A 21,479-nucleotide genomic window follows, 5' to 3' on the forward strand; every position below is an offset into this window, starting at 1 on the left:
GTATTTTCAGCCGTCTATTGAAAATGATTAAGGACTCAGGTGCTTGGATTGAGTTGGGCAGGAGGGACCACCAGGAGGGAACAGTTAATGAAAAAGTCCATGAAGTTTTATCACAGGTTGAATGCAAAATGTTTCAATACAGGCATTTCAGTCAAATGTATTTTATGCAATATTTCAAACCTTTAACCCACTTGGGAAAAAAACCTTCACACTATTATAAAATAAAGCATGTAAATAAACCTAAATAGAAAATAAACCAGTTATCGAATAATCGTGTTCTATTCTATTTTAAACTCCTGAAACATTGTCTCATATTTTAAAGCTGTCAATACAATTTATGAAACAAATCAATTAAATATGTGGGTGTGTGTGGAAAAAAATGAAATGTAATTTCCTTTGTAATTGTTAAAATTTCATAACACGATTTTTTCTCATTAACAGTACAAGCTGCGTTTATTTTTTTTATTAAATTACGTAATGCCCTTGTAGCTTTATCAAAAATGTCAAACATTTATAGAACATGCAAATTTCTGTATTAATAAGGCCAGTTGGAAATTAAATTAGGAGGTTGTCGAGATCTCACAAAATTAGGTCGTTTTTCTACACTCTAGACTAGGCTGTATTTTATAATGAGTGTCCCATAGAGCTCAGTTGATTCGCTCTGTACAGAAGAAAAAAAAAGAGTCACGTGGTGAGACCAGGCAATATTGTCACTCCAGCCCATAAGAAAAAAAAGCGGTGTATTTGAGGAAAGAGAACAAAGAAATAATTGCATATAAATAAGAGCAGTCGTCCACAGGCATCGCGCGAGCTTGCACCACAACCTTCTCAGGCACTTCCACTTCCAGCTGCGGAGCTCGAGGATACAGGAGGAGGATGCGGGTCTCCGGGCTTCTGTCAGGCGCTTTCGCTCTGCATGTGCTCCTGACCGCGAGATGCATGCCTCTACATGAGGGACCAGGACTCATAAAGCACAAAGCGCCTCCGGTGAGTTTATTAATGCATACATTTGATGCATTGTTTGATTCTAGCTCTTGAAAACCGTAGGCTTCTGTTTAGTAAGTGGTTATTTTATATTAACTGCTCTTAAGTTGTAACTTGCCACAAAAGTTTAAAGTTTGAATTTTACTTTAAAATGTTTAATAAATGATTTTTATTTTTACTTTCATGCTACATGGCAAATACAAATAGATCAACATGAAGAAAGCAAAGAAAGCATGAGTTGTGTCTTGCTATGATTGTTGGCACCAGACTCTTATTTATACTGGGCCATCATCATTAATCAAAAATTGTAAAACAGCGTCTGAAGCCTAGAATTACGAGCCAGAACCTGTCAGTTTCATCTGGGTTTGTTCGCTTTTTTATGATTCAAGTTTAATGATGCTTACCAGAGCAACTTTATCTCATTTAACTGTTTAACTGCCACTAAATGCGCTTGATAAATGTATTTTTTCAACTCAAAATATACTTACAGGCTTACTGTTTTATCTCATTTAACTGTTTAACTGCCACTAAATGCGCTTGATAAATGTATTTTTTCAACTCAAAATATAGGCTTACCTTTTTTTAGGGTTTTCTGTTTATGCCCTATATTTGAAGTGTTTATTTGTTTATTAAAATGACCTAACCTGTCATCACATTCCTGTGATCTGAAGAATAGATTTTAGTGTTGTGTTTTTGATGACTCAGTTGTAAAACTTATATATAATGTTGACAGTTTGTTCTCTCAGCGATGACAAAAGAGTGAGGGATTGCACAGGCATGGGCAAGTTTGTCTTTTCTGTGCCATCTGGAGGGACACACACTCCCTCACTCCCTCTCACACACAGATGCAAAGCCTACTGTAGAGAGAATTTAGGGAATGTGATAGTCTGCTCACAGTCCTTTTTCCTGTTATGATTATTTTGGCCCCTTGTTCCCAGGCACGTCCACTGCAAAAAGAGAATAGATTATGTAGTTTGTCAACTGTGACAATGCTTGTTTATTTTTATTATTTTCACATACCCATCTCATTTTCACATTTGACCCGGTCACCGGGAGCAAAGGAGGAGGCTTTAGGACACTCAGTTCATTCATGCCATTTATTTGAGGTTAATATATGCAGCTTAATATTTACACCACTTGAGTCATGTAATTTTCAATTAACTTTAGTAAAGGTTGAATACCTGAATATGGGAAGCATAAAAAATGCATAAAGGTTGTCAACACAGTGGTTAAGCATTATTTGCTAGTTTATTGAGCCACAAGAAAACATCAAAATGATTGGGAAATATTGGGGAAAAAAGTCTGAAAAAAACAAAAAAAAAGACTGGTTAATACACTCCTGTACTGGGACTGTGCTGTATAATAGCAGTTTTATTGTATCTGTAGGTGCTTATTTAATATTGTTTTCATTTTTTGCGAAAAAAAATTTGTCAGCTGTATTTTGGTGTAAGGTTTATAATATTGAGTTTAATAAAACTTCTGTAAATACAAGTAGGCTATTTATGATCAAATTCAGCGAATGTAAGTGCTTAAGATACTGATGCTTATCTGTTTAGTAGGCTAATCATGAGAAGTCACTGCATGTACAGGAAATTGTATACTTTTGCCATTTTTCCTTAGCCTATGTGTTCACGTCATGCCCATAAATAAAGAAAAGGTTTGTCTGGTCTGGCTTATATGCTTTTTTTTTTTTTTTTTGATATATACGTTTTTATCTATTTCGAGGAAAAGAGTGGGAATTCAGATGTCGTTAATGACTTTTTCTAGGTACACCGGTACACACCTAATAGAATAGCAAAAGCCAAACTCACATAATTACACAAAAAACAAAAAACGCTGGAGGTTTTCATATTGTAGCTTTAAAATTGGAAGTTTCTGTAATACGACCTCAGTCTGAAGTATGAGTGAATTCACCTGTAACCCAAACAGCGTTTCCATCACAAACAACATTGTGTTTCAGAGTCTAGCAGTTCAAGGTTATTGGGTCAGGTGATTCACTCACCTTAACTGGTTGGGAAATGCCCCTGCTAAGATTTTGACAGGGTCATTCAAGGAAAGCATGATCAGTTTCATGATTTCTTAGATGTGTCAGAGCAGGAATATGTGTGTGTGTGGGAGAGGGAAAAAATGGGTTTATGGGAATAAGCCAAGTGCCAAAGTCCTTCAAGCATTGATCCAAACTTGAAACATTTACCACTGCTGGTAGACTGAGGACTTGAGCTGCTGGGATAAAGTTTAACATGAGCACTGGTGCATACACTGTATCTAGGAGCTTATCACTGAAAGCTTCCATGAAAGTCTCCTTTAGTCCTGCACTGGACCACTCATCACTCCCAAGTCAGCTGCAGATTTTAGGGGATTTACCTGTGAATATTTGTTCAAATGGTAATCTTTTAAAGCTTCATTTATCTTGTCATGTAGAGTTGTGATATGTTGGTGTTAGGATTAGCTTTTCTTTTTTCTCTTCCTGTCTGATGTCTGTAAACCAGATTGGACAGTGACCCAGATCTTTGATCCTGCACTCTACCCATTCAGAATGTTTTTTTTTTTTAGGGTCAGAAGACTTGTTTAAGCACTTGATAAATGTAGAAAGAGGAGGGGTCAACAACTATCTTACTAAATCAAACAATATTGCAACATGCATGATGCTTTTACTTAAAAGTATACTAATCCCTGTTTATCATTTCATGGAGACCTTTACTCAGTTGGTCCTGAAATAATCTTGCTTCATGTGTTGATTTAGATGTGTCTTAATGTGTGTGTAATTTTCAAGGTACTAGTCACTAAAGTTTGGTGTTCGTTAAACTCAAAAAAGTAAAAAAAAAAAAAAAAAAAATTAGTCAGTGATTTTTTTGAATAAAATTAAACATGTAGTTTGCATCGTGTAACTATACTGTGAAAAGTGGCTGTGCATCCAAATATGCATAGGCTACTCCTTTATTATACAGTAAAAAATAAATTGAACACAGTAGTATTTCCAGATTTATACTATTCTTGAAACAGTATGTGAATTTGGATGCACCCAGTGAGTATTTTGATGTTTATGTCTTGGCCCAATTCACTTCCAGTGTAAGTGCTTCACTGTAACTCATATTTTTGCTTTTTGTAAAGAGAATGAGGAAAATGTAGAAATTAATTTGTCACAATTGCTGCCAATTGACCTTTAATAATGCAAGGGTAGGTTTAGGGTTAGGGTAGGTGTACACATTAATGAAGCCTCACACCACATTAATATCATGCTGGAAGCAAAATCTGATAGGTAGCATTGTTTGCTGTTGAATTATGTTATAGCAAATCTGACAGGGTAGCACAAAGAATATTCCTTGAATAAAAAAATATAAATGTTTTGATAGCTCAACAGAACTGCCTTTCACATGTTTGAAAAATCAACCTGCAAATTGGTCTATTTACAGTTCTGTATTGGCATATGGAATAGGTGAAAGTATTCCATAAAGTTAAGCCTTAAATAACTGTTTTGTTACTGAAAATGGCTTGAACTCTCAGTTGAGTTTGTTGAAAGCAAGGATAAAAATCCTGACAATTCATCTGTTATGCAACACGAGTACCTGACATTTTTTGCAACATAATGGTCCCGTATTCACTCTTTCTTGTCAATCTTGCCAAACAAAGGCCACTGTTTCTCAACAATTCAGATATCATTAGCCTGAACTCAGTGAATCTGGAAGTCTGCTGGTGTTTTTACTTTTGGACAGGGTTCTGAAGTAAAGCACATAGGGGCAAACACAGCTCTCAGATGCACCATGCCAGGACCTCTTATCAGGATTTCCTCTGTGGAAGCTGAAAGCATGTGTTAACACGAGAGAGAGGCGGGGGGACGTGGGAGCTCTATGCTGGGACAGGCAGTGTTGTATGAGAGTGAGGCTCAAGCACAGATCCAACTAGTGAATTTAACCACACATGAAAAGCAACAGCAGCTTTTCTAACTTTTGACTTTGTCTGGGGGCTTATCTGAAACATAAATTATGTCAAAATACAGGCAAAACGCTGACTCAGAATATTTCCAGCATTAAAAAATGAATCAGAAAGCATTGTTGGCTAGCTTTCAAACTCACTGAGACAATTTTTTTCTCTCCCTGTCTGATGTCTGTGAACCTATTAAGCACTGACCCAGAATTTTGATCCCACTCTAAAAAGGTATTTTCAATAGCTTTAGGGTCAGACAGTTCATTTAAACAGTGCTGATAAAAGTGGACAGCTACATTCTCACACTTATTTCAAAATTCACTCTGATCTTGCGTCCAGTATCAGCAGAAAAAACCCCATAGCATTCCTTTCCACATCATGCCACTACCTCCAGGCTTTTTATCAGTGCATACTGCAACCTTGATTTCTATTTTGTGTATTGCAATTTTGCTGCTTTAATCTCCTCAGACGTTTAATGAAATAAACTGCTTAAACTTTGGGGATTGCGTTTTGGCAGAACATCAAGACACCTTGGGAAATGCTTTCTCCATAGATTATTACACACACACATAAGAAATAGCAACATATTGTATTGACTTCATTCCCCCCTGCATAGTATAGCTAAATGTGTCCTAACTTGCCCTCCATTTTTTTTTTTACAAGTGGGTCAAATATATGCTTTGAACTGTAGTTCTTGAAACTTGCATCGTATGAAAAAAAATGCAAACAGCACCTCATCTTTGTGTTTGCCAGAAGTGGAATGTGTGTGTTATTTCAGGATAATGGCAGATCTCGCCCACTCATAGGTCAGGAGTCACGATGCAGTTGAATGTTATGGTGATATAAACAAATGAAATTTATTCAAGCATCTGGTTTGAATTTCATAAACATTTTATATCCAGATTGGTTCATGAGATTAGATTAAGCTGTACAGTGAAAGTGCTTATATTGATGTTTCATGAGCTGTACGAGGGGCCTGATTTTAATTTATGCATTAAAAAACCTTTGTAATAGTTTGGTACAATTGTTTATTTTTAATCAAAAAAAAAAATTTATGAATATAGTAAGAACCTGCTTTGACTGTGTCATTGCTTATTAAACATTTAAAACACTTAATCAAACCAACAAGCAGAAACATGCAGGGGGAAAAAAGGATAAATCCGGAAATTATGCCTTCTAGGTCAACGTGTCACTTAAAAGGATCGTTCACCCAAAAATGAAAATTCTGCCATAAATTACTCCCCCTCATGTCATTCCAAAATGTAAGCCCTTTGTTCATCTTCAGAACACAAAGTAAGATATTTTTGATGAAATCCAACAGCTTTCTGACAACCACTGATGTCACATGGACATGTGGGTGAGTAATAATGACAGAATTTTCATTTTTGGGTGAACTATCCCTTTAAAATATTAGATAATTTTGAGTACGAGGATTCAAGACTAAAATGTCATGTGGTGCAACTCCCCAAAAAAGAGATAATTTGTAAATATATTATTTATCATATTTGTAAAAAAAAAAGAAACTTGAAAAGAATAATTAAAACAATGCGTTAATAATGATTAAGGTGTGTTCCCTGACATTCAAAATGTTAACAAAATGTTTTTTGCTTTATGATACATATGAACAATATACTGTAACTGTAAACATAAATTTTGTTGAAAAAGCTATAAATGTTTTGCAAAACCATATGACACCAACATAAATACAAAGAGTACATTTCTAATAACTTGGCTTATGTGTTTTGAACTAAAAGTTTTCTTATCTTTATCTATATATATATTTAATGAACTTGAACTGTCTACGTGCACATGTTGGAAATCAGCAATGCATGCTGGTAGAAAGTCTCACTGAGAGACCAGGGCACATTCCACAGTTCCTGCTGGGCTTTGTCTCCAATATAGCAGCTCTGCCTCACGCATGAGGAGTCACCGCTGTGCCGCCGTCCCTGGGAGAGAGACACGGGGTCACTGAGGGGAAAACGTTTAGCCTGTTTGCTGTTTCTTTGCAAAAATCCTAAACATTTTATAATATGTTGTAAACCAGTCAAAACGGTTGTAAACCAGTTTCCCTCTTAGTCCAAAGGAAGACATTAGGATAACTTTCAAATTTGCATATCACAATATACCAGCTTGTTGTAAATTCTTCAAATCTGAATATATTTAGCTATAATTTAGCTTTTTGAACTAAATGTTGATTTCATGTAAATATAGTATTTAGACATTTTTCTGTAAGTGGGTAAAAGGTGAGCACTGTAAATAAAAGACGAAACATCCTGAAGTTTAAAGCAGCTGTAAATGCTCATAATTCTGCCTGAAAGCGCCACAACGCTGCCCACTGCATTTTTCTCTGTCTTTAACGCCCATGTTAATGAACAACCATTTCCTCCAAAGAATGTTTAGGGACACTAAGCAGTCCATCCGCATTCATATCCCACAGTAAGCTTTTTGTATCAGATTAGAGCGGTTTGGCTTGTTTGTTTTTATTTATGTTCATTAACAAACAGACTTTCATTTAAATAAATGTCATGAACAATTTCTGGCAATTTATTTTAATATACAGTACTGCATTTATCTAATTTCTGGCAATTTTTTTAATATTTTATTTTAATATACAGTACTGTTCAAATTTTTGGGGTCGTTTAGGGATTTTTGAAAGATGTCTCTCATACTGTTCAAACAAATTTTTTCGTTCATAATTTTCAAAATATATACATCATTGTTCAAATTTTTGGGGTCGTTTAGGATTGTTTTTGAAAGATGTCTCTCATGCTCACCAATGCTGCATTTAATTGATCAAAAAATACAGTAAAAACATGCTGCATTTAATTGATCAAAAAATACAGTAAAAACTATAATATTGTGAAATATTGTTACAGTTTAAAACACCTATTTTCTATTTTAAAGTATTTTAAAGTGTGATTTATTCTTGTGATGGCAAAACTGAATTTTCATCAGTAATAATGGTGTAGTTATGCTAACTAACTAACTAGCTAACCGATATTAGCATGAGCACTAGCTATTAACATGAGTATTTCTTTAGCAAATTAGTGTCGATTGTTGCAGTTGATTTCATGCATGTCTTCCGTCTTTCCATCACAGGGTTTGTCACAGATTCCTCATTCCCGCGCTGAAAAGAGGAGAGACCCTCAGGACGCATTCAAACCTCAAGCACTGCAAAAGATGAGCCACAGCTCAACACCCAACTCAGGAACAGCTCCGGGGTGCAGGTCCACCACGCTGTGGCGTCCCAGACTACCCCGACCAGAGGGAGGTGCATCTCAGCAGTCACCCCGACAGAAACGCTTTGTGATTTTTGGAGGACGCTGGCCAAAAACTGACCTCACTTACAAGTAAGGTGTACAAGGAAAACAAGATCATTCATTTTAATTCTAAGAAATATATCCACCATTTTCCTAATGAGCCTCCTCTATTTTCAATTATTGGAGGCACTTTCAGTTTGGTCATGTCAAAAAGACTGAATTTTTTTTTAATTGTGCTACAAATAATCTGTATTTGTAAGTTTGACTGAATAAGTTAAAAAAACTTCCTCCATGCTCTTTTCAGTCGGCTGCATTATTTTCCTCCTGATTATTTTTCTTATTATTTGTAATCTGCTGTAACAATTACAACATACACTGTGCATTCACCTGATTAAATTTACAAGATATCTCATGAATAATTAACTTCCTATTAACCTATAAACCAACTGTGTGATTTTAGTGTGTAAGCTTAGATCTTAGATCAAGATCTTTTCAGTGGTACAGAGCCTGTCTGTTTTCATCGTAACAAAAGGGTCATTTTTGTCCTTATTCACTATATGAACGAACGATAATGTTTGTGTGCTGATAGCACTTTCTATCTCTGTTCTGATCGCGCTTACAGCAGGCAGTTTTTTGTAAGGAGGAATGCAGGGGCTTTATGATCAGACCTATGAGGGAGAAAAGGGCCGTCTCTGAGAGAGTAGCAATCAGCCACATTTGTACAGGAATCTTTTCACAGGCAGCACGGTGTGGATGCATCCGGTTGAAGATGCAGGATACACACTTTTCTTTCTGTGCTCTTCTTGCTCTCAGTTGTTTTTTGTGTACCATTTTCATGGCTGAATACTAGTACAAAGGCATGCATTGTAGATTAGAATGGGGAATTATAAGATAAACGAGATGTTTACATTTTTTGACAGAAAGTTTGTGTGCGTGTGTATACTGTATGTTAAATTACCTTGGCATTCATTTACAGAAAACTAGTTTACGCTGATGTGAAGGTGTTTCTACACAACGACTGAGGAAATTACAGCAAATCTGACATCTTTCTGTCTTCTCAACCTCATAATCAATCTCACTATGTTTTGTTTCTCTTTTGGAAAGTCATTGAAACAATATTGTCGAGTTTTTTCCTATGCAATTAAAGCAAATGGGAAAGCAAAAAGTATATTTATTGTAGTTTCATTCACCACTATAGAAGTGTAGTCAACTATGACGAGTTCTGAGTTTGACTTTTGAGAACCTTGGAATTGTGAAAAGGATCCATCTCACAAAGACACAAGCATTCGAAATGGTATCAAAAATCTTAAGCTTGAGGGACTGAATCAAGACACATTCCTAAACACAGACAGGTGTGTGGGCCCTCTGATAAAGCTTGGCTTCTGTTATTAAAATGCGCATTTCTAAATAATTTCTGATACAAGTAGAAACAGCTTAAGTTCCTCTTAACTTGAGCTATGTGGATTATTAGTGCTGTTCGACATAAATATTTGAAGAATGCTTAATTAAGTGCTCACCTTTGTGCAAATGAATATAATGAAAGGTTAATCATGCCCAAAATTTAAATGAAGATCCAGAACAGTCTGATACTTGTCTGAGGTTACATGATCCCTGCGGGGTGAGTTCTGCTCCTGTCAGAGAAGTGGGTCATTAAGCTACATACATAATACAACTGAAACCACAGTTTCATTATGCTCATATAACAACCATTCAGAGCACATTATGAGATCATTTGACATGCTCACCAGACAAATGCCTATGGTCACTGGTGGTCTCTGATGTGGGTTTATGTCGGTTGGTGGTCCAAAAGTGAAAGGCTGGTGGTCTGTAACACAATGTGTGTATGCAAACGTGATCATGTGTGTTTTGTTGATAAACTTTGAGTATGACTGTGCCCATGTGTATTCAGAATCCAGCGATTCCCGTGGCAGATGAATAAGGATAAAGTGAGACAGGTTTTACGGGAAGCTCTCAAGATTTGGAGTGACGTCACGCCCCTCACCTTCACTGAGGTCATCAACCAAGAGGCCGACATAGTCATTGACTTCACAAGGTAAAAAAAAAAAAATAATAAAAAAAAAAAAATCATGTCTCATTATGCATAGGTATAGCAGAGTGAAGCAGTTTAAAAGTGCATTAAGTAATTTAAAGCTTTTGGTCTCTGGCTCCTGTTCATCTTCCTAAACAACTGATATGACAGTAGTCTGGTGAATTTCGTAATCATAGTCTCAGTAATAGTTGTTTCTGAAATACCCTCTTCACAGGTGTATTTGTCATCCTCCTCCCTGATTTATCTTGTACAGGTCTTGCACATAAAGAATGGTACAATGTAGTATAATACAGTAGAGTGCAATAGAATATAGTATAATGAGGTATAAAATATACTACGGTATGTTGGTTTGATTTTTTTATGCTCACCAAAGCTTCATTTATTTGAAATACAAATACAGTAAAATTTGAAATATTATTAGTAAATGTGTTCTATTTGTATGTATTTTAAAATGTAATTTATTCCTGTAATGGCAAAACTGAAAATTTTCAGCCATTATTCCAATCTTCAGTGTCACATGATGTTTCAGAAATCATTCTAATATGCTGATTTGGTGCTCAAGAAACATTTGTGACCCTAGACCACCAAACCAGTCATAAGGGTCAATTTTTTTAAATTGAGATTTATACATCAAATCTGAAAATAATTCCATTGATGTTTGGATTGTTAGGATAAGACAATATTTGGCCGAGATACAACTATTTGAAAATCTGGAATCTGAGGGTGCAAAAATTCTAAATATTGAGAAAATCGCTTTTAAAGTTTTTCAAATGAAGTCCTTAGCAACGCATATTATTACTAATCAAAAATTAAGTTTTGATATATTTACGGTAGGAAATTTACAAAATGTCTTCATCGAACATGATCTTTACCTAATATCCTAATGATTTTAGGCCTAAAAGAAAAATCGATAATTTTGACCCATACAATGTATTGTTGGCTATTGCTACAAATATATCCATGCTACTTATGACTGTTTTTTTTTTTTTTTTGGTCCAGGGTCACATTTCTTATATTATAAATGTTGAAAACAGTTAAGCTGCTTGATATTTTTGTGAAAACCCTGATACATTTTTTTTCCAGGATTCTTTGGTGAATAGTAAGAACAGCATTTATTTAAAAAAAGAAATCTTGTGTAAAATTACAAATTTATTTACTATCGCTTCTGGTCAGTGCATCCTTATTTAATAAAAGTATTAATTTAGAAAATCTTACAGACTTAACTTTTGAGTGGTAGTCCAGTACAGTAAAGTACAATATAGCAGCCACCATGAGGGGTGACCACCTTTATCTTGACCACTGATATGGCGGAAAACAATTAACACTGTATATAGTTCCAGTCATATATATATAAATGGGGAATCTAGTGCTTTAACATAATTGTTTATTTTTATGCAATAGTCCTACTGTAATCCAAAGATCCCAGATAGCACACATACAGTATATATGTCTGTGTTTCCCATATTAGGTACTGGCATGGGGATAATTTGCCCTTTGATGGCCCCGGTGGGATCCTGGCTCATGCTTTTTTCCCAAGGACACACCGGGAGGGAGACATTCATTTTGATTATGATGAATCCTGGACGGTGGGCAATGAACTTGGTAAGTTGTATGTAAAGATACAACTTACTGCTTCACTGCCTGCCACTCACTTGGAAAACTGTAAATCTCTGATACATATATCATGCATTGTTGAGAACGAATCCTGGAAAAATTTCCCTGGAAAGTTTAGATGCGGAAAGGTTCCAATCTCCAGGCTCCAATCTCAAACCCAGTTCACATCTGTATAAGATTTGACCGATTAAACTGATTAGAGAGATTCATATCTGTTTTTATCATATAAATGCATGACATCATACAAAGTGTGTGTTATTTTGTAAGGTTGCTCAATCCACCTTTTAAGTTCACGGTGAGATGTCATCAAAGACACGAGCAGAGGCAAGATGTCTGGTTTTCCGTCCTCTCATTCCACACTGACAGCTACTCAGCTGTTGAATGAGAAAGTCTCCTGTTATTGCGTTGACGCTTACATCATTAACCAATGTACTACAGTAACCAATGTAGATCCACCAGACCCTGTCTGAGCAATCAGATCACAACAAACCAACTGACAGGCATTCCTTGAGATCAGATATAAAAGTCAACTCATATTTGTCTGAAAAAGCCTAATTTTAAATGTCATACTACAGGAACTGATCTCCTTCAGGTGGCAGCACATGAGTTTGGTCATGTCCTGGGACTGCAGCATTCTCTGGAGCCTGGAGCCATAATGTCACCATTTTACAGCTTCTCTTATCCTCTCCAACTCAGTGAGGATGACAAGAAAGGGATTCAATACCTCTATGGCTCCCGGCCGCAAGCCCCACTCCAAATCCCTTTGGAAACCAATGAGATAATCACCAGTGCAGTGAGTCCCTGAACATTTAAACACTGGCAAAATGACACATTTAAAAGAATTTAAATGGCAACGTCAACAGGATTTTTACTGTAATGTTGATTACCACAAAAAAATAACAATTAATTTTTTTTCCCTCTCTCTCTCTTTTTTTAAGAAAAGGCAATTCATTTTTTTTTTTTTTTTTTTTTTAGTGGTAATCATTATTAATGTTACAATTATATTACAATTGTATTTTGTTATAACTATTATTGTATTAAACCCAAAATATTCCTAAAACATCACATATTTTATATTAGTTTATCTATGTATTCCCTTCATTCTCACTCTCGTTATCCCATCTCCTCTCGCTGTCACTGTTTGTAGCCTAACGCTTGTCACACAGACTTCGATGCTGTGTCTGTAATCCGTGGGGAATTGTTCTTCTTCAAGGCCAGCTATGCCTGGCGCATCAGGGAGGGCCGTCTGCAGGCGGGATACCCTGCCCTGGCCTCTCGACACTGGAGGGGCATTCCAGAGAAAATAGGCGCCGCCTATGAAGACAAAAAGGGCAATATCTGGTTCTTTGAAGGTGGGTGAGTTCAGCACCGGTGGCTGACTGTGGTGATTTGTGGTTGCAGCACAGGATCAGACAGGCCTGGTTATATACATATCTATGGTGATGGGTGGTGCAGTACTTCCCCTTGACCCATATCTAATGCATCCTTCTTTGTGCCTCTAATGCTGGGCATGATTAAACACGAGCACTCAGAACACACGCTACTAACAAAAACAGAAAAATACATGTGTTGTGTTGTGCAGTGCAGTACCTAAACTACTGTACTAGGTGGTTATTGTAGCTATGATGGTACTTGTGAATTTCACAGAATGAAATGTACAATTTAAAGATTGAAAATTTGGGTTAAACTTTACTCTGCATTTAAAACAGTAATAGCATCGGTTCAGTGAGTCAGACATGTGGTATGTTGATTTAAATGTACTTTATCTTTTTACCACTAGAGGGATAATCACTCAAGTTAATTTTATAGACAAAAGGTGTTTGTGAAACCTTAAAAAGTATTAAAACAGCTTATTTAAGGCCATAAATAGTCTAAACATTTTGATCTGTATACCAATTAGGACTGTTTACTGTCTTTCAGTGCTCTTTATACTGAGTTATATGCTAACGGCTGTTTAAAAAAAATAATTAAGCCATCTTAGAATACTGTGTATCATTCAAAGGCTGAAAAATATGTGTATTTCTATTTCATGCTGACTTTGAACATGCAGATAGACTAATACATACCATAAATTAATACACTGAACAAATGTTTAATTCAGTGTAGTATTAAATAGTGTAATTTTAGACAAATTCTTCCGATGGAGTCTTATCATTATTTGCCTTTGTTTTACCAACATGCAGTGAATTTGCAAATCGATAACAAATAAGATTTGTATAGCGACATTTACTAATAATTCAATTCAATTCAATTCAAGTTTATTTGTATAGCGCTTTTTACGATACAAAATCATTACAAAGCAACTTTACAGAAAATTAAGTTTCTACAATATTTAGTAGTAGCTTATCAGTGGTGACTGTCAGTTCATGTGCATATAGCAGAAATGTTCAGAAAAATCAATAAAAAGACGTAAACAAACAGACGATTAACACTATTAACAGCAATTATGCAATCAAACTTATAGCAAAATGTGGTAGTTCTGTATGTTGTCTCTGGGTTAGCATCATCTGAGGTCCTCTGAGGGGCTGGCATCATCTCTTCTCAGGTGTTCTGGATCCAGACTGGAGCTTGTGTAAATCCTAGTTACCACGGGATGTAAATCCCGTGGCAAAGCAGAGAAACAAATAGAGACATAATTAGCGTAGCTGCTGTTCCAGCCAAGTAAAATTAATTTGTTTAACCCAAGCTAAAGAATAATAATGCACATTTGATCAGATATAACTGCAGTCCAAAATTATGAGATGCATTATTGAATGCTTGGCCAAAGAGGTGTGTTTTTTAATCTAGATTTAAACAGAGAGAGTGTGTCTGAGCCCCGAAGATTATCAGGAAGGCTATTCCAGAGTTTGGGAGCCAAATGCGAAAAAGCTCTACCTCCTTTAGTGGACTTTGCTATCCTAGGTACTATCAAAAGTCCAGCGTTTTGTGACCTTAGGGAGCGTGATGGATTTGTAGCGTGGTAGAAGACTAGTTAGGTACGCAGGAGCTAAGCCATTAAGGGCCTTATAAGTAAGTAATAATATTTTTCACTCATATCCTCTTTTACCTTCAAACCACCTGTTATTTTACAAATAACACAAGAATAAAGTGACAGTTTCTCTTTACTCATATGTGCTTTTTCCGTTATGTCCTCTGTTAGGTTCCAACTACTGGGTGTTTGATGCAGAACACAAGATAAAAGGACCGGACCCTCTGCAGACTATAGGACTTCCTGTCACGGACATTCAGGCTGCACTGCGCTTAAAGGAGCACCACGGCTACCGTACGTACTTCTTCAAATCAGGAAACTACTGGCGCTTGGATTCCCAAGAGAACAGAGTGGACACGACCTTCCTACGCAGAATCCAGCAGGACTGGCCGGGCATCCCTGATGAGATTGACGCCGCCTTTCAGGATGCGCATGGTACTTCCAGCTCAATAGATATTCTAATATTAATATGAAAGAAATCAGGTTATGTCACTTTTTCTTTTCTGAATGTGATTAGTGACTAATAGTAAGAGACTTAAATTGATTTCCATTATAAAGTTTATTAATAGTACCTTATTAGATGTGTGCATCATCTTTTATGCCAAATACTTATATTTCATGAACAAATTCAATCAGAAGAATAAGACAAATCAGTGGTTATGAATAAAATGAAATCAGTATCAACAAAATATTAAGAGACTTGTCTCCACCTACTGGCCGTTTTAGTTAATATTGAAATATTGTAGTTAATATTTAATATTTTAAGTAAACTTAATATATATATATATATATATATATATATATATATATATATATATATATATATATATATATATATATATATATATATATTTAAATATAAAAACGTTTTTTTTTTAAATAATTAAATAATTATTATAAATACTTATAATTATTTATGCACTTTTAATTGCAGTGTAAATGCATTTTTAAGCTGCTTTAAGCATTCTTTGTAAATACATCTAAGTGCTACTTCAGATCCAAATATTGTGCCACCCCTGCAGTGCATAGATGGATTGTTGATACTAATTTCATTGATTCATAACCACCGATTTGTGTCTTATTTTTCTTATCGAATTTATCGATGAAATATAAGAATCTGACATAAAAGGTGATGCATACATCTAATAAGGTTTGAAAAAATAACCTTATAATGGAAGACAGTGGAAATCAATTTAAGGTGGCAAATATCCATTACATGGAAAAGTCACTGCTGTGGACTGACCACCACACAGAATATAAAGAATATGAACAACTTTTCTAGTCAACAGGCCTAAACCAGCCATGATACCAACACAAAATACACTTGTCTTAAATATATTGTCATTCTTGACAAAATCCCTCCCAAATATTATTTTTGTCAGTGTCTACATCTCAGAAAAGTCTGTGTTTTTGGAATGTAGATCTATTTCTATTTGAACCCGCACATGAACGTGTGTCCTGCTGCATCATTTTAAGTCACTCTGACCACAACATACAGTAGTAGGCCTAAATAACTGAGACTTTTTTAGTGGATAAACACTAAATGTTTTTATGAGTCAAAGTGACAGAAAAAGATGGAGTAGGTCATGTTCACAAAGTTTGAGAATCTTTTTTGATCTGATCTGTCACTGTTCTGCCAATTTTAATTGGTGAGTGTGACGTGACAGACCTCTGACAGAAGAGGGCGATATTTCAGCAGCAATAGTCAGTGACATTAGTTTTGAGTCAAGTTTGAGTTGTTTTGTTACCACACATTTGTGCACACTCATATTTCTGATTTATAATTACTAAGTATGTAGTTGTGCAATATTCTGCAATATTAATACATTGGTTTATGAAGGGTTTCCCATTAATTCATTTTCTCACAAACTGTTGTGTACTCCACAGGCTTTGTTGTCTTCATCCGTCACCGACAGTACTGGAAGTTTGATTCAGTTCACCGTAAGGTTTTGGAAGGTTACCCACGCTATGTTGGTGCAGACTTCTTTGGATGTAGCATGCCATAAACCCTCAGGAAACTCTTCTGTCTCTTACAACAACTTCTCACACCCTGGTCTAAAGCACACAGTGTATATTCCTACTTTTTCATGACGAGGAACTGTACTATGTAACCTAAGTTCTTGTTCCCCAGGCATTTCTCTTCCTTTCACCTCAAAGAAATGTCTGATTAATCTAATTTCTTCTCAGGAAATCTTGCACATCTGAGCTTTATGAACCACGTGCAGCTATGTCTGTATTTGTTGTATTATCAAGAAACCACTGTGTAAAGAGACACAAATACCCTGTTGTTAAGGTGCTAAACAAGGTGCTCAAACATTTGTCAGGGATCTTTGCAGAAGTTGCAATGTCCGTAACACTCAAAGTTTTATGATTCGCTGCAAGTTGTACTGTAACTTAAACTGTGCAGTTTGTATTGATTAATAACACACGAAAAACCTATTTTAGAGATTAGGTTTCTCATTCAAAATGTTTTTTCTCCTAATTTTGCATAGGGGAAGGATGTTTTTAAGAACACACAAACTCTTGACACGTAATCATTTGTTTATAATATTGAGACTGTAACAGGCTAACTAACGCTCTTCAGTGCAGGACACTGACAATGTTTTAAATTTTTTTTGTTTGTTTTGTTTTTAATATACTACAATAGATCATCTTGGCATATTTTTCCTTCACATCATCTGTGTACTTTTTTTTCTATATTTTCTCTATTTTTTTTTTGTAGTTCTTATACTGTTTTCTGTGGCTTTTCATATTAACTATGTAAATACTTTAATAAAATGTGTGTTGTATTTTGGTACAATTAAAATATCTCCTAAATTCCTTTATGTGTGATCCGCTTATCCATTCACTTATGAAGAAAGAAAGAAAGAAAGAAAGAAAGAAAGAAAAAACTATGAGAAAGAAGTCATGGTGGCCAGCGGTTTTTATAATATATAATAATTCTTCTAATATCTTTTATCAGATCTTAGAAGATTAAAGAATATAAAACGAATTAAAAACTGGAAAAAACTTAAATATTTATAATTTATACAATTTCTAAAACAAATTACATCAGTTACTTTTACGCCAATGTGACTTTCATGACGTCAGTGGAACCGTGCAATCTTATTGGTCCACGAACCTCCACGTTGAGGTGCTGAAGCGAAGCGACACACTCCGCCCCCATTAAAACTCTTATATCCAAACGCAAACATTATGAACCATTAAAAAAATCAGACTGAAACCAGCACTGAACGTGGACATGGATCTACTGAGGTGTAAAGCCCATCCACAGTGAACCGATCGATCGTTGGTCAGCGTCAGTGTACTGAAATGTATTGTGGGATAAGTGACCACACGGATACACAGTGAAAGTGTGCGGAAGAGTTTATTAATACGCCGAAGAAAAATCATGGCAAACAGCGTCACTCAGGAGTACATGCAGATCCCAGCCGTCACGCGAGCATATACTACCGCATGCGTCCTGACAACTGCAGCTGTGGTGAGTACACCAGGATACAGACAGTATACCTGATACTGGACTGACACTGCAAGATAAATATAGAATCATCATCACATACTGAAGTCAATATGTCTTCACAATTGTTATCTTCCCCGCATTCAACATTCAGTGTCAGTGTAAATGCTTAAATAACCAACATAATTATGAACAAATAATTTTGTTTGTGTGTAATTATATTTCAAAATCAAGAATTGATTTTAGTATATAATGTAAAAAATATATATATTTTGTGTATATTTTATATAATTGTATTGTGTATTGTATTTTTTTGTGCTGTATCTTTTACTGCAGTGTGACAAATACATTTTTAAAAGTGCAAATATTATAAACAGCTTCACAGTTAATAAGGTCATAGAATGCCATGTGTTAAACATAATATATTTTATATGAAGGATAGCTTGTCAGTTAACTACCCAATAATCACACTTATTAAGAGTAATGGAACGTAGAGGAACAGTCTAAAATAGGTTCATTTTTCATGGTCACCAGAAAAGCTTGACTTTTTATTTTTATTTTTTATTACAGCAATTGGAGTTCATCACACCGTTTCAACTCTATTTTAACCCTGACTTGATATTAAAGAAATACCAGGTTAGTACCCTATTATCATTGAAACGTTGTATTTATCACAACCACTTCATCAACTTGAAAACTTGAATTGAATCAACTCTATTCAATCTTTTATTTCGACTTTTACATTTATGTTTCCTCTCTTTCTCTTTGCAGGTATGGCGACTGATCACAAACTTCTTGTTTTTTGGACCTCTTGGATTCAGCTTCTTGTTCAATATGATTTTTCTGTATCCTTTTCTCGCTGTTGACTGTCTGTAAAATGTTGAGGAAGTGTGCACACAAAAACACATTCTCAGAGTTTCACAGTGTGTTTGCTTTGCATAACAGTCATTTGGCTCGTATGCAGCTGTGCTGTAGGTCTTCTGAGTTTATGCCCTTGACTGAGCAGATATCGTTACTGTCGAATGCTGGAGGAAGGTTCTTTCCGTGGTCGAACGGCAGATTTTGTCTATATGTTCCTGTTCGGTGGTGTTCTTATGACTGTATCCTTCAGCATCCATCACTTTAACAACAGCCAAGAATGCATCTCTTCACCAAACCATGTATCATAGGTTGTCAATGTGTATTCATAAGGAACATTTCATTCTTTTATGTTGTTTATTCATAGTGATAAATTAAGTTTTAGTTCTATTTCAGTCTTCTCTCTTTTTTATTTCTTTAACTCTAATGTCTATAGCTCTTTGGTCTATTTGCCAACCTGTTCTTTTTAGGACAGGCTTTCACTATAATGCTGGTTTATGTCTGGAGTAGAAGGAACCCTTATGTCCGCATGAACTTCTTTGGCCTGCTCAACTTCCAGGCCCCATTCCTTCCCTGGGTGCTCATGGGATTCTCGCTGTTACTGGGCAACTCCATTGTTATTGATCTCCTCGGTATGTTAACTTTTGTCCTGAAATGCTCATGAAAGAAGAACTGACTTTGCATAAACATTACATAATGCAGTTTTGACATATTGTGAAATTTTATTACAGTTTAAAATAACTGTATTCCCTTTGGATATATTTTAAAATGTAATTTATTTCTTTGTTGCAAAGCTGAATGTTTAGCAGCCATTGCTCCAGTCTTTAAGTGTCACGTAATAATAACGATATGATTTCACGATAATTCAGAAATCATTTGAATATGCTGATTTGGTGATCAAGAAACATTTTCTTTTTATTATCAGAGTTGAAAAGTGATTATATATTTTTGTGACTTCTACAATGATAAAAAAAATGCATTTATTTAAAATAACTTGATCAATTGATCAGTGTGTTCTTGCTGAATATATATATATATTTTTTTTTCTTAAAAAAATAAAAATAAGTAAGTAAGTCATGTATGAATGTTTGTGTGTATATATAGGGATAGGTGTAGGACACATCTATTACTTCCTGGAGGATGTATTTCCTAACCAGCCTGGAGGCAGAAAGCTTCTTGCCACTCCTGGAATTTTGTGAGTATGCCTATAAATATTTAAAATATTTTTATTTTTATCATTTGTTTGCCTTCTACACAGAAAACTAAATCAGAAATATATATTAATGTTTTGCAGTCGAGTTTTGTTTGACATGCCTCAAGAAGATCCGAATTACGCCCCTCTTCCGGAAGACCAGAGTGGGATATCCCTGAATGGACAAGGTGTAGAAGATGCTGGCCAAGGTCAAAATGATGAGGATCTTCAAGGAGAAGAAAACTGAAGGTTTCAAAGACAGCAATAAATCTTGTCATGCTTTTAAAGTCCTCCTTGTTTTAGTTGGGGAAGTTTATGTCTGCATGTCAAGTTCTGACTGTGTAACGGAAGACACTCCTTGATAAAGGGGTTTAGTATACAGTCCACTGTGGATCCAGGAAAGTTGGAGACTATGGCCACCTTAGTGCCTTTGTGTACAAAATAAATAGATCCAGATTTTGCATTCAGCGCCATGCACATCACAAACAGTTTTCCTTTGTTATTTTGTTCTGAAGGAACAATGCCTTTCTGTTTTACTTCACACCACATGGTTTGAAACAATTGCTGTTTTCTCAACAACTTCTATTTAATGAATATTCCAAACCAGTGGTGGCTGGCAGGATTGAAGTTGAAAGAGGATCCATTCAGTCTCCCATACTTTAATCCATCGTTTTGGAGTGCGTGTGAACTCCACAAGAGGGTATTTTCTTGGGTACAATACTGTGACATATCTCTTTTCCCACAACACAGTCAGCGGCGAGGCAGGTGGACACATTCACAAATGTGCCGACTATCTGAAATGCCAAAATTGAACTGCAGACTATGCGTTTTCAAGCCGTTGGCGTTTTGTTAGTACCACTGCAAAAAACAAAGAGCTTGTATGCACTGAAACTGAAAGACGGATTGTCTGGAAGAATTTGTGCTCCACATAAAGATAACATTTCCTAAAAACTGTCGTTTTCTTTTGTATTGTATTTGCCATTGGATTGTTTGTTGGATATTTCTGTTTTGCAAATAAAAATATGGCTCATATTTTTATACCCATATCTACAACACTCGAGTGACTAGTTTGCTAGTTCAGAACACAATACTGAGACTCTTATTTCTTAAGACACTTGGCCCATCGGGACTGTCCTTGCAAGTTTTGGGAACAAAAAGCATTCTAACAGAGA

The 21,479-nt window shown here is 35.6% G+C and overlaps 2 protein-coding genes across 2 annotated transcripts; both read left to right on the forward strand.

Moving 5' to 3' along the window:
- The first annotated feature begins 644 nt into the window (after positions 1–644).
- Positions 645–17,608, forward strand: mmp11a (matrix metallopeptidase 11a). The gene is given in 11 exon segments (XM_042729926.1): positions 645–987; positions 8,008–8,077; positions 8,080–8,121; positions 8,124–8,188; positions 8,191–8,258; positions 10,078–10,221; positions 11,687–11,820; positions 12,408–12,625; positions 12,980–13,184; positions 14,972–15,235; positions 16,688–17,608. Coding segments are annotated over 11 exon segments (1,440 nt in total). The 5' UTR covers positions 645–876; the 3' UTR covers positions 16,807–17,608.
- Positions 17,609–17,927: 319 nt separating this feature from the next.
- Positions 17,928–21,353, forward strand: derl3 (derlin 3). The gene is made up of 7 exons (XM_019118250.2): positions 17,928–18,281; positions 18,828–18,893; positions 19,029–19,102; positions 19,264–19,357; positions 19,552–19,747; positions 20,220–20,310; positions 20,410–21,353. The coding sequence occupies exons 1-7, from the start codon at positions 18,192–18,194 to the stop codon at positions 20,552–20,554; spliced, it is 756 nt and encodes a 251-aa protein (XP_018973795.2). The 5' UTR covers positions 17,928–18,191; the 3' UTR covers positions 20,555–21,353.
- Positions 21,354–21,479: the final 126 nt, after the last annotated feature.

Source organism: Cyprinus carpio, chromosome B8 (genome assembly GCF_018340385.1).
Source record: "Cyprinus carpio isolate SPL01 chromosome B8, ASM1834038v1, whole genome shotgun sequence".
Lineage (NCBI taxonomy): Eukaryota > Metazoa > Chordata > Actinopteri > Cypriniformes > Cyprinidae > Cyprinus > Cyprinus carpio.

Bases quoted from the DNA above. Each gene is read 5' to 3' on its own strand.
- derl3 (XM_019118250.2), top strand. From the start codon at position 18,192: ATGGCAAACAGCGTCACTCAGGAGTACATGCAGATCCCAGCCGTCACG. The intron at 19,103-19,263 runs GTATCCTTTTCT...TTGACTGAGCAG, and splicing joins TTGTTCAATATGATTTTTCT to ATATCGTTACTGTCGAATGC. The intron at 19,748-20,219 runs GTATGTTAACTT...GTGTATATATAG, and splicing joins CATTGTTATTGATCTCCTCG to GGATAGGTGTAGGACACATC.